Raw genomic sequence first — 13,444 nt, forward strand, 5'->3', positions numbered from 1 at the left:
CTACTCTTCGGAAAACTTTAAGGAGAATGGGTATTAGGTCTTCACTAAATGTTTGATAAAATTCGCGGTGAAGCCATCTGATCCAGGGGTTTTGTTCTTAGGTAGTTTTTTGATTACCAGTTCAATTTCATTGCTGGTAATTGGTCTGTTCAGATTCTCTGTTTCTTTCTGGGTCAGCCTTGGAAGGTTGTATTTTTCTAGAAACTTGTCCATTTCTTCTAGGTTATCCAGTTTGTAGCATATAATTTTTCATAGTATTCTCTAATAATTCTTTGTATTTCTGTGGTGTTCATAGTGATTTTTCCTTTCTCATTTCTGATTCTGTTTATGTGTATAGACTCTTTTTTTCTTGATAGTCTGGCTAGGGGTTTATCTATTTTGTTAATTTTCTCAAAGAACCAGCTCTTGCTTTCATTGATTCCTTGTATTGTTTTATTCTTCTCAATTTTATTTATTTTTGCTCTAATCTTTATTATCTCCCTCCTTCTACTGACTTTGGGCCTCATTTGTTCTTCTTTTTCTAGTTTCATTAATTGTGAGTTTAGACTGCTTACATGGGATTGTTCTTCTTTCCTGAGGTAGGCCTGTATTGCAATATACTTTCCTCTTAGCACGGCCTTGGCTGCATCCCACAGATTTTGTGGTGTTGAATTATTGTTGTCATTTGTCTCCATATATATTGCTTGATCTCTGTTTTTATTTGGTCATTGATCCATTGGTTATTTAGGAGCAAGTTGTGAAGCCTCCGTGTGTTTGTGGGATTTTTCATTTTCTTTGCATAATTCATTTCTATTTTCATACCTTTGTGGTCTGAGAAACTGGTTGGTACAATTTCAATCTTTTTGAATTTACTGAGGCTCTTTTTGTGGCCTAGTATATGATCTATTCTTTAAAATGTTCCATGTGCACTTGAGAAGAATGTGTATTCTACTGCTTTTGGGTATAGAGTTCTGTAGAGGTCTGTTAGGTCCATCTGTTCTAATGCGTTGTTCAGTACCTCTGTGTCCTTACTTATTTTCTGTCTGATTGATCTGTTCTTCAGAGTGAGTGGAGTGTTGAAGTCTCCTAGAATGAATGCATTTCATTCTATTTCCCCTTTTAGTTCAGTTAGTATTTGTTTCACATATGTAGGTGCTCCTGTATTGAGAGCATAGATATTTATAATGGTTATATCTTCTTGTTGGATTGACCCCTTTATCATTATATAATGTCCTTCTTTGTCTCGTGACTTTCTTTGTTTTGAAGTCTATTTTGTCTGATGCAAGTACTGCAACTCCTGCTTTTTTCTGTCTCTTAGTTGCATGAAATATCTTTTTCCATCCCTTCACTTTTAGTCTGTGTATGTCTTTGGGTTTAAAGTGAGTCTCTTGTAGGCAGCATATAGATGGGTCTTGTTTTTTTATCCATTCAGTGACTCTATGTCTTTTGATTGGTGCATTCAGTCCATTTACAGTTAGGGTGATTATCGATAGGTATGTACTTATTGCCATCACAGACTTTAGATTTGTGGTTACGAAAGGTTCAAGGTTAACTTCCTTACTATCTAAGAGTCTAACTTAACTCACTTAATATGCTATTACAAACACAATCTAAAGGTTCTTTTCTTTTTCTCCTCCTTTCTCTTCCTCCTCCATTCTTTATATATTAGGTATCATATTCTGTACTGTTTGTCTGTCCCTTGATTGACTTTGGGATAGTTAACTTAATTTTGCATTTGCTTAGTAATTAGCTATTCTACTTTCTTTACTGTGGTTTTATTACCTCTGGTGACAGCTGTTAAACCTTAGGAACACTTCCATCTATAGCAGTCCCTCCAAAATAGACTGTGGAAATTGTTTGTGGGAGGTAAATTCTCTCAGCTTTTGCTTATCTGGAAATTGTTTAATCCCTCCTTCAAATTTAAATGATAATCTTACCAAATAAAGTAATCTTGGTTCCAGGTCCTTCTGCTTCATTGCATTAAATACATCATGCCACTCCCTTCTGGCCTGTAAGGTTTCTGCTGAGAAGTCTGATGTTAGCCTGAACGGGTTTTCCTTTGTATGTGATCTTATTTCTCTCTCTGGCTGCTTTTAATAGTCTGTCTTTATCCTTGATATTTGCCATTTTAATTACTATATGTTTTGGTGTTGTCTTCCTTGGGTCCCTTGTGTTGGGAGACCTGTGGATCTCCATGGCATACGAGACTATCTCCTTCTGCAGATTGGGGAAGTTTTCAGCAATTACCTCCTCAAAGACACTTTCTATCCCTTTCTCTCTCTCTTCTTCTTCTGGTTTCCCTATAATGCAAATATTGTTCCATTTGGATTGGACACATAGTTCTGTCAATATTCTTTCATTCTTAGAGATCCTTTTTCTCTCTGTGCCTCAACTTCTTTGTATTCCTCTTCTCTAGTTTCTATGTCATTTATCATCTCCTCCACCATATCCAATCTGCTTTTAATTTCCTCCATTGTGCTCTTCAACAATTGGATCTCTGACTGGAATTCATTCCTGAGTTCTTGAATATCTTTCCGTACCTCCATGAGCATGTTAATGATTTTTATTTTGAACTCCCTTTCAGGAAGAGTCATGAGGTCCATGTCATTTAAATCTTTCTCGGGAGTTGTATTAATAATTTTACTGTGAACCAGGTTCCTTTGGCATTTCATATTTGTACATGGTGCCCTCTAGTGTCCAGAAGCTCTACTCTCTGGAACTGCTCAGCCCCTGAAGCAGTGTTGGGGTTTGCAGGGCAGTGGTATTGGTGCCTCCGGGGAGGAAAGAGCTGTTTCCTGCTTCCCGGCTGCTATGCCTGTCTCTACTGCCTGAACCAGTGGACTGAGCATGCAGGTATAAGCTTTTGTCCCAGAGCAGCTGGAAATGGATCCCTACTTTCCACAAGTGGCTGGAATCTCAGTCTCTCCAGGAATTCTGCCTGTGCTCCCAGAGCAGATCTCTGGAGTTAGGCATTCAGCAGTCCCAGGCCTCCACTCCCTCCCTGCTCCATTTCTCTTCCTCCCACCAGTGAGCTGGCATGGAGGAAGGGCTTGGGTCCCGCTAGGCCACAGCTTTGGTACATTACCCTGTTCTGTGAGGTCTGCTCTTTTCTCCATGTATATGCAGTCTGGCACAGCCCTCTTTCCTGTTGCTCTCTGAGGGTTCGTTGTATTAATTATACTTTTGTATTATATGCGGTTTTAGGAGGAAGCCCGTCTCACCTCTCATGCCACTATCTTTAATCCTAAAGCCTCAGTGCTCATGTGACTGTACTGTATTATTAAAATCACTAACTGTTCAATCTTGAAGGGACTTCAGAGGTCATCATCCAGTGGTTTTCACAATGATGTTGGAGCCATAGAAACCTTTCCCCAAACACAATCTTGCAATGCAGCCCAATACATAAAACAGGCAAACAGAAAGAAAGGAAACCTGGGGCTGCTCTGATGGGCGCTGGGGGAGAAGACTGTCCAGCTCATGAGGGCAGCAGTGAGGGGGAGGCTTGCCCAGGGCTTGACCTTGCTGGGTAGCAAGGTGAAACACGCACTCTGGTCTTCAGATTCTTGGTCCAGTCTCTTCCCATGACATCGGATGGCCTTCCACAGAGAGGTCCAAGTTTATGCAAAGGAAAAAAATCAAGATCAGTTGTCCTCATTGCAGAAATGTTTATCTCAGGGCTGCTTCTAAATATGAGCTCTTTGAGCTCATATAGGAGATTGAAAAAATAAAAACTGGTCAGGCAGAGATAATGAAAACAGTTTCGGTTAGTCTGAAATGAAGATGAGGGGAAAAGGAAGCCCTATTGGACTTATATAGATCTTCCTCCACTTATTGGTGGGGTTATATCCCAATAAGCCCATCGTAAGTTGAAAATATCCTAAAGTGAAAATGCATTTAATGTGCCAAACATCACAGCTCAGCCTAGCCTATCTTAAACATGCTCAGAACACTTGCATTAGCCTGCAGTTGGGCAAAGCCATCTAGCACAAAGCCTTCCTTCTTCCTTCCCTCCCTCCTCCCCTCTCTAAGAAGGGGCGTGAGTGGGGAGGAAATAGATGGTATCGCTACTATGAGTGGACACAAGACAGAGAGTAATTAGGGCAGAAGAGTGGTGTGGGCACAGAAAGGGCCACCCAAGGTGGGAGGTGGGAGGATAACTCAGAGCTACCTAGAATCCGGGAAGGATTTCTGGAGGAGGTGCTGTTTGAGCTGGGCCTTGGTGTGAGGAGGATTTGGATGCCCAGTGGAGAGCAGGGGCCATTCCCAGAACAGAGAACAGTATGAGCAGAGGAAGGCACCGAGGTGGAAGACCGTTAACTCAAGGCACTGCAGGAACGGGTGGAAAGGGTCCTGATCATTCTGCTTGTCATCATCCCTCCATCCCTGTGACACCTTTAGTTGGGTTTCTCTTCAGAGTGGACAAGGTTCTCCTGGGTCCCATGGATCTGCAGGCTAGACTACAGGGGCAGATGGGTATGGCTAAAGGGGACCAGGGCGGCAGGGTTACACAATTGCAGCAGAATAGGGTAGGGAGGGGAGAAATCTGCCCAGTGGAGATCAGAAGGCCACACTCTGGGATCCAATAATGTGGCCTGAAGGTTTAACCAGGTGGCAAGAGGGGTGGCAACCCCCTCCTACTCACCTGTCAGCATAAAGTCATCCAGTGACAGGAGCTTTGATGGGGACATCAGATGACATCTGCAGTCAGCAGCGATTTGCTGGTTGATCATGGGCATCAAGCAATTCAGTGTTTGTTGGGTTCCTCTGTATTTACTGGCACTGTAAAACGACTGTCTTGTCGGTCATATCTGAGCACCTAACTAATGGTGCCATTGGAGAGGCTTCCTGGATGAGGTAGAGTGACTATATGTCCTCTGCACCTAAGGTGAAAAAGGCTGAGGTGAAAGGGTGAAAGGGTAGGGGAAGGACGATTCATTTTAGCATCTACAGTGATGGGCCAGTGCTTTCATGTAAGTAATCTTGTGTTGCTTTATTACCAGATCAGAAAAGCAGAGATTTTTCCCACTTTTTAAGAAGGAACCTGAGACTCAGAAGTAAGATGCCTGTCTAAGGTCACACAGTTAGGTGACTGAGCTGGGACTTAGTTTTGTCTGACCCTGAGCCCATGCTCCTGGTTTGCTACCACGGGTACCTCCCCAAGACCTGGGAGTCCTTGGTACAGGGTCTAGGTGGGTCCCAGGCTGCCCGCATAGGACACAGGGGTCTCCAGGTTGAGATGATGGAAGAGCTGCCACTCTCCCTGCCCAGGCCCTTCCCCTGCTTCTCACTGATCTCAGGACCACTGGTCTGTAGACCAGCAATTTACATAAAAAAGACAATCTATTACAGGTGGCTTCCCACAAGTTCAGATATGGGGTGAGTCAAACTATAATAAGACCCTGAGTACCTGCCACATTCAAGAGAAGCCAGAAATAACAGGGATTTCCTGTAATAATCAGCCCCGGGGAAAGCTGATTGTGCTGAGCTCAGAGTCCGATTCATGAGACTGTATTGCTGCCTGTCTGTCCTCTTCGTGAAGCAATGTCATCATCAGTAAGTACCTGTAGGACGTTTACTGGATCTGGGTTTGATGGCTTGGGTACAAGTCCCTTGCAGGAAACTGTTTTGTGACATGTAGCTACTGAGTCTTGGTTTTCCTCTTCTCTAAAGTGGGGATAGTAATGTGTCCCAGTCCCCAGATAGGTGCTGTTATAAGGAATACATCGAAGTACCATCAAAGTGCCTTGCGAGCTGCAAAGTGCTGTGCAAGGGTCTGTCATTGTTATGGCAGGTTTGTTGTGTGCAAGGCCTTTTTTGCCCTGTAAGCTCTCTGAGGACAAAGGAGGCTTCCACGTGAGGTTAGTTTTTACTTTTCACTGCCAACTGCATTCGCTTAGGGTCCAGCTCTGCAGATGGCAGTAGCATTCATAGCTGTAGCTCTGCCTGGGGACTTGGCTGAACTTTCTTGCCCTGGACCGTGGTGTAGGTCAGGATCCCCTGGGGGAGCTTCTTAAGTTACAGATTCAAGGGCTTTCCATCTGGAGATCGGAACGCAGTAGGTTTGAGGTGGGGCCAGACAAATGATGTTTGAGAAGTGTGCCAGGTGATTGTGAACTGCAGGCACGGCCGGGTCAAAGGCCAGGACAGTGTTCTGGCAGACCACCCTTGGGGATCCCCAGCCTCCCGGCCTGGGGTGATGGAGAGCTTGGGGTTGCTTCTCTGGAAGAGGCTAACAGCAAGGGGGAGGTCCTGGCTACTGGAAAACTGGGAATGACTGTCAAGAAATGGTCAGAGGCGGCAGTCACCAAGTAAAGCCCCGGGAGGCCCAGCCAGGAGGCCGACATGCTGTGAGCCTCGGCCCTCGGGGGCCAGGCCGAGGGGGCCCCGCCTTGCAAATGGGGCCACCGCGCGACTAACACGGCGGGTCGTTCTGTCTCACTCCAGATCGTGTTCCGGAAGATCAGCGACGTGAGGCGGGAGGAGGAGGAGCGCATGAAGCGGAAGAACGAGGCCCCCCTCATCTTGCCCCCCGACCACCCTGTCCGCAGGCTCTTCCAGCGCTTCCGGCAGCAGAAGGAGGCCCGGCTGGCCGCGGAGCGGGGCGGCCGGGGCCCGGACGAGCAGGACGTGGAGAGGGGCAGCGTCCTCGCCGAGCACGCCGCGGCCGGCCGCAGCCTGCTGGGGGCCGGCGTGGTCACCGTGCGCGAGAGCCCCGCCACGCCCGTGGCCCTCCCCGCGGCCGCCGCCCCCGCGGGGGCCGACCGCGCCCGGCTGCACGCGCCCGGCAACGAGTGCCTGGGCCCCAGGCCGGGCGGCGGCGACTGCGCCAGGCGCAAGGGCTGGGCCCGCTTCCGGGACGCGTGCGGGAAGGGCGAGGACTGGGGCGCGGTGTCCAAGGCCGAGTCCATGGAGACGCTGCCCGACAGGACCAAGGCCTCGGGCGAGGCCACGCTGAAGAAGACGGACTCGTGCGACAGCGGCATCACCAAGAGCGACCTGCGGCTGGACAACGCCGGGGAGGCCAGGAGCCCCCAGGACCGGAGCCCCGTCCTGGCCGAGGTCAAGCACTCCTTCTACCCCATCCCGGAGCAGACGCTGCAGGCCACCGTCCTGGAGGTGAAACACGAGCTGAAGGAGGACATCAAGGCCTTGAACACCAAAATGACCAACATTGAGAAACAGCTCTCGGAGATACTCAGGGTATTAACTTCCAGAAGATCCTCTCAGTCTCCTCAGGAGCTGTTTGAAATATCGAGGCCCCAGTCCCCCGAGTCAGAGAGAGACATTTTTGGAGCGAGCTGAAAGGTCTTTTCGGGAAAATGTGGAAGACCAAAACCTAGCACCCCGCCCTGGACCCAACCCCGGCCTCACACACCTCCACGACCAACAACTTCCAAAGTAGGCTTTCCTCGACAGAAAATCCAAGTGGGACCCGCTGCCTAGGCGCACACTCTCTGGGGAAATAGGGGGAGCGGGGTGTGCTGTCACCTTGCGAGATGGCGGCTGCATCTGAACTGTCTTGGCACAATTTTGGAAAAGCAAGCGTGCTGTCTAAAGGGTATTTTCCTTCATTTCTAGTTTTTTACTGCCATGATATTTGTAAAAGAAGAAAACTACCAGAAAGGAGCAGCAGCCTTTCGGGGATTGGGGGGAGAGCACTGGAGAACCCCTCCTGTATATACCATGTTGGGCTTCTCCACCCAGACCTCCAAAGACTGCGGTGACTGCGGTGGGTACAGGGATTTCCCAGCATTCCCTGTCCCTGTACAGCCTGCGTCCGACGTCATCGTATATTTTCCTACAATAGTCGTTTGTACCGAGCTGGGGACAAAGGGGCGCTTGAGGGACAGGGAGCGTAGAGCCTTTCAGCTTCCTGTCTCTAATGGTTAAGGCCAAAGAGCAGCTGAGGGGCTGTGGGTGCCTCCCATAGACGCCTACAGCCGGAATCCTCAGGCCTCCTTTCCCAAAAGGGGTCAGCCAAGTGTAAGAGCTGGACAGGGGCCCTGGGGATCCAGAGATTCTCTGGGCTGTGCCCCGCAGCCCGCTCTTAGGGGTGGCCAGTAAGGAGGGCTCCCAAGGCCCTGCTCCATGCCCCTGGGCTCATCACACGGGCTCCTTTGTCTACCCCCCTCACCCCTTTTCCAAATGTTCCTGTGGCCATTCCTCAGGGTATGGGCATCAGCAGGAAGGGTGACGAGCCCAAAGTTGCTTTATTAGCAAAGCAGGCACACAGACACACACATACAACCTCAAAAAAATGATTGTAGCAAATGCTATGTTTATTTTATAATTCTCATTGGGATCGCCCTTCAGAAATTTGTATATTGTCCACTGCATGGGATCATTATAGGATATTTGGGAGCCATTCTTGGCCTTACTTTAAAGCTAACCTCTTTGTATCCTACTAAAGTGAATAGGACTTCGAGAGACATCCTGAAAAGATTTCAGGGCCACGATTATACTTGCTTCCGGAGCTGGAAAGAGAACAAGGCAGCAGGTTTCAAGCTGTCTCTGAAAGGCGGTGCAGAGAGGTGGCCATGGGGCTGTGGTGTGCAGGGAAGTTCTGAGCACAGAGCAAAGATCATGGGAGCCACCTATGGGCCACCCAGGTCCCTATGCCACCGTGCTGGGGGACACTCCACTGCCTCACAGTCACCTGGGGTCAGGTTCTTCATGTGCTTGGACTTCCTTGAGAGGCATCTGAGAAAGGAAAAGAGGTTTCTCCCAGGCAAAGTGTAGCTAGCCCATGTATATGTCTTGCAGGGAGGCTCAGAACCCTAAAATTTTACAAGCAGAGTTGGAAGTTGAGCTCTGAAAGCTAGCTTTGAGGGAGTGGATTAGGAGTGCAGGTGACTCGGACTACTGATGACAGCGTGGAAGCATACAGGGCGCTGACCTGTGTGTGTCATGCCACAGCACCCCATCTGCAGTAGCCTGCCTGGTGTGGCTTTGATGCAGAGATTCTGAACCCCAGTGTCAATTCCCCTCAGTGCAAAAGGGAATCTTCCAGGTCAGGACTTGCCCTACAAAAGACAGTCAGCATTTCTGAAAGCCTCCTGACTGCCCACTCTCCCAGCTGCCCCATTAGTCCTGCTCGGGGGCCACGGCACATCCTGGGACTTGGCCCTCAGTTACCTGTGCGGAAGGGGGCTGACCTCTCCTGGCTCCCCACGGTTGGCACAGATGGCCCTGGGGAGCAGAGTCTGGGAGGTTGAGGGCAGGCTCCTTCCCCAGAGGCCCTGTACACTCACTCACACAGCTTCGCAAGAGAGGCTTATGGTAGCGGCCCCTGGCTTCTCCAGGCTTCAACAATATTAGATTTAGCCTCATGGGGCAGCATACAAAGAAGTGTATTTTCACCAGGCTGTGTCATGACTATTTATGACTCTGGATAAAGCGGTGAGGTTTTTCAGACTCTTAACATTTTAGAAGCTGTCAAGTAGTCCTTGGGGTTATAAAATATCTGGAATCCTATCTGTCCCCAAAATGATCTAGTTTACCATTCCTAAAACTTGCTCACTAACCTGCTTCTGAATTTTAGGACCCACACTTTTAAGGCTGGGTAAGGGCCCTGATAACACCACCATCCAGCTTCAGAAGCACCTGCCCGACTCTCCAGGGACTTGATGACAGCACCCTGCAGGCCAGAACAGAGAGGCCCTGCCCTTTCCTGCAGCTGTCTAAAGGATGCAGTCTAGGAAATGACATCCCCTCTGGGACTGAAGAGCAAGGATGCTCATTGATGAGTGAGGCTTTGAAGGCCAGAGTTGCTTGGGGGGAAAGGAAAGATTCTTTAAGGTACTCCTGGATTAACTAGGATTCAGACCAGGCTAATGCCTGCAATCCTGTGGTGGGACTCTGCTCATCTTGGGGTTGTCAGACCCATAATACATGCTTCCGTAGTGACAGTGAGAATAATACCACAGGTGCAGCTCTGTATGCTTTGATTCTCCATTAAAGGACTTTAGGGATTTTTGCTATAATTGTTTTCACTGAAAAAATAGATATATTTTTAAAATGAGCCAAACTTTCTCTCCTTTCATTTTTATGATATGCACTTGGCCATTGGCTGCTTTGTGCTAACTACCTACTTTTGCCCAGATGCTACTCTGGGTTCCCAAGCAAGGACCAGAGCTTCAGATACCACTGACCAAACCTTCTGCTATAAACCATTATCAGGTGGCTGCAGAGAGATGAGGGAAGCAGAAAGACCCTAGGTATTAGGCCGAAGTTTTAGATTTCTGGAAAGTCATGCTGAGAGGTATTTACCTGAGCTAGTTTTCCATTTGGAAGACGGAACTTTATGTATTATACCATTGCCCAGTAATTCTGGGTTACTTGATCTCTTACTTAGACTCCTTACCTTGAATGTCATTCAGAGGAGGGTTCCACTTCCCAGAGATGACCCTGACAGGTTGCTTTGGAGCAGGAGGCCCTGCTCCTACAACTAGGCTTCTTGTTGAACATGCTGTGCCCCGTTGATGGGGTGTGGGGTGAAGGTATGTCTATGAAATAAGATGGTCAAGAAGGTGGTGTGCTATTCTTAGTGGAGGGTGGGAACTCCAGCTTTGAGTGCTGCCATCCCATACCCACAAGGAGCCCTCCCCTGCATGTGGTAAGATCGCCAGAGGAAGGAAATGGGAGCGGCCATCTGGTTGAGAAGCCCTGGTCCAGTGCACAATTTTGGTATCTCTACCTTCATCCACCCTCTTCCCTCATGCTCAGACCTCCTGGCTTGGTTCTTTCTAAGACCATTCTCTGTATTCTGGACCTCAGACGACTTCTGTGTGCAAAGAGTTTACAGCTAGTAGTAGGCTACCAGTGGCTTAAAAAAACTGATGCTACAACAATGGGCCCAAGGGTTTCCCATTTCTTGTTATCTAATTCCTGGGCCTGTTTTACCCTCAACCTTCTAGATGCTTCATGCTGTGGCTGGCCAAACATCAGGCCCTTTCCTGGAATCCTCTTTCAGAACTGGACATAGCATGGCTCAGAGTACAAATGCACTCTATCACACACCACCTCATTCTGCAGGCTCGGCTCCCAAATCCTTAGGTGCAAGGTGAAGATATGAAGTCACCTGTCAGGCTTTCTGTCCAACCCTGTGTGGGGACTAAATGAATGCCTTAGGAGTACCAGGTGGAGGAAGAGCGTCATCTCCCTTTGTTGCATTGACCACCCTACGGCACGTGCACCCTCCAGAAAATTTTAAGAGCTCTGGTGGAGGTACAGGTTGCTACTGTGCATTTGATGACTAGATTGTACAATCTTTTGCAATAAAGATGTTTAGCCTTAAGACCTCGGCATGGAACTCCGATGGTGGTGGAGCTGCCAACGCCCTGCCCGTGGCCTCCCTCCTCACATTGTGTTGTGTAAAGGTGAGCCCCACCGAGGGCACCGTCAGACCCCTGGGCAGCCCTTCTTCTGTCACTACATTGCCGTACTGCCTCCTTGCTCGCTTCAGTGAAAACCACCGTCACCAGCTCTTGCACCTCCAACTGGAGGAGATTTCAGTGTCCTCTCAGCACCAACTTCAGCCATCAGAGAAAGCACCATTTTCTCACCCAAGATGTTCATGTTGAGAAGTTTTAATTTCCACCCTCCAACCCCCACAGTTCAAGAGAATCAGTGTGAATGTGCTTGCAGCTTAGTTTCAAATGAAGCTTCGTTCTCATGTGAGCATATCGGACTTACTCCCCCACCTCTAGAACCGGACTCGAATGCCCCGCAGGTCCCAGACCTGGTGGGTGACCTCCCCGCCCCACCATTACACCTTTCTTAGAGCCACTGTCTCTTTGTAACTTCTGAGTCAGCCAGCGGATCCATTAGTTGTTCCATGAGAGGATCACGGATCTTGATCAGGATATGAACTGCTTTTATGTTAAGATGCAACCCTTCCTAATGAATGTATTCTCTTAATATTCAGACGCTGTATTTGTGCATCAGTTGGAGACTGTCCACATCTGACATTTCACAGACACAGCAAGGACATTTCTACTCATGAGCAGTTCGCCTTTCTGGGGCTTCTCCTTATATTAACACTGTTTCCATTGAATCCCACCAAATCCTTCACTGGGTTTCTCTTTCTCCTCAGCATCTGTCACTTTGTCCAAATGAGCATGAATACACAGAAGGGCAAATGAGCTGATACTCTTTGTGGTCAGCTGAGGATGCTGCCAGGAACTCCACTGTACGTCTGCAGCTCCAGAATGTTAAAAGGAACATGCGGGCCCCTCCACTGACGATATTCCCTTCTCAACATTTTTAAACAAGCACAAATGATATTTGTAAAAAAAAAAAAAAAAGTTTAATTTTATTTATTATGGTAATAAACTATTTTATACATGATACTTGCTTTTGCCTTTCCGTATATAACTTCAGGGCATTGAGTTGGGTGTTCTGACCTGAGATGACGGATCAAAGATGATGCTTTCTATTCCCTTTCAGAGGCTTGGGCAGCTCTAACTTGGATTGCACCTTTTACTGTGGCCTTTGGAGAACTTAAAATTCTAGAGACACCAAGATCACAGGTCGCAGGTAGCAAGAGAATAGTTGTGAAGGTGTTTTGCCACATAATCTTGAATCAGCTCTATCTGCTATACAAATGTACAGAGATGTCTTCAAAACCTGACATCACTGGAAAATCCTGGTACAACACATCGGTTTAACATGTATCTGAGGTGGACCTCCCATTTAGAAGTGAGCTTTTTTATTTTGAATGGTTCGTATTGAAATTTGTGTAAGATATATTAATGTCTCCCTGCCTTTTAAAATACAGTGTAAAAAATATAAATGCATCTTTTCAGAATGACTGTTAACGATATGAGTTCTGATCTGTGTTTTAATTCACTGATGATCTCAGAAGTTATTAGGGTAGAGGACTGCTGGGCCCTAAGCTAACTGGCTCTACGTACCAATACTGTTGCAGTTCCACTTGGTTTCCATAGTATTACTTCCTGCTCAGGGCAAGATGCTCCACAACATGGCCAGCCTGAGTCCTTATTTAATACCAATGGACTGCATTTCAAAGATGGTGCTTCTCTTTCTACAGACAGAACTTCTTAATTCAGGGATGAGGTGTCTATGATCTGTGAGCCGTACTCGGGCCTCTCCTTGATCTCTCACAGGGCCACACCATGAATATAGTATTTCTAATGACATTCTTCCCACACCCTATCACTTAATTACATTGCAGAAAAGCATAGTAAAAATCAGGATGATATTGCTTAAAATTCCAGATGATTGATGTCCATTTCGAAAGTCTCACCAAATAAATCACCATCGATATCCTCAATGGTGAAAACAATCTCTCTTGTGACTATGATTTTTATAAATCGTTGAAGGACTAGTAATACAGAGCTAAGTAACAGATACTACCTTCTGGGTACCAGATGGGTTTCAACTATAAAAAGGAGGGATTTTGTTTGTTTGTTTTATAAAAAAAAATTTCCCTGAAGAAAGACCT

The 13,444-nt window shown here is 47.4% G+C and overlaps 1 protein-coding gene across 3 annotated transcripts in view; it reads left to right on the forward strand.

The window, feature by feature from the left end:
- The window catches only part of KCNH1 (potassium voltage-gated channel subfamily H member 1), a 351,125-nt gene extending 337,805 nt beyond the window's left edge, over nt 1-13,320 (forward strand). For all 3 annotated transcript variants that reach the window (XM_037015391.2, XM_073216975.1, XM_037015392.2), the window contains exon 11: nt 6,424-13,320. In XM_037015391.2, the coding sequence (XP_036871286.1) occupies nt 6,424-7,281 (858 nt within the window). In that variant the 3' untranslated portion in view covers nt 7,282-13,320. The remainder of the gene's footprint in view (nt 1-6,423) is intronic.
- The last annotated feature ends 124 nt before the right edge of the window (nt 13,321-13,444 follow it).

The sequence above is a fragment of the Manis javanica genome, chromosome 11, assembly GCF_040802235.1.
Source record: "Manis javanica isolate MJ-LG chromosome 11, MJ_LKY, whole genome shotgun sequence".
Lineage (NCBI taxonomy): Eukaryota > Metazoa > Chordata > Mammalia > Pholidota > Manidae > Manis > Manis javanica.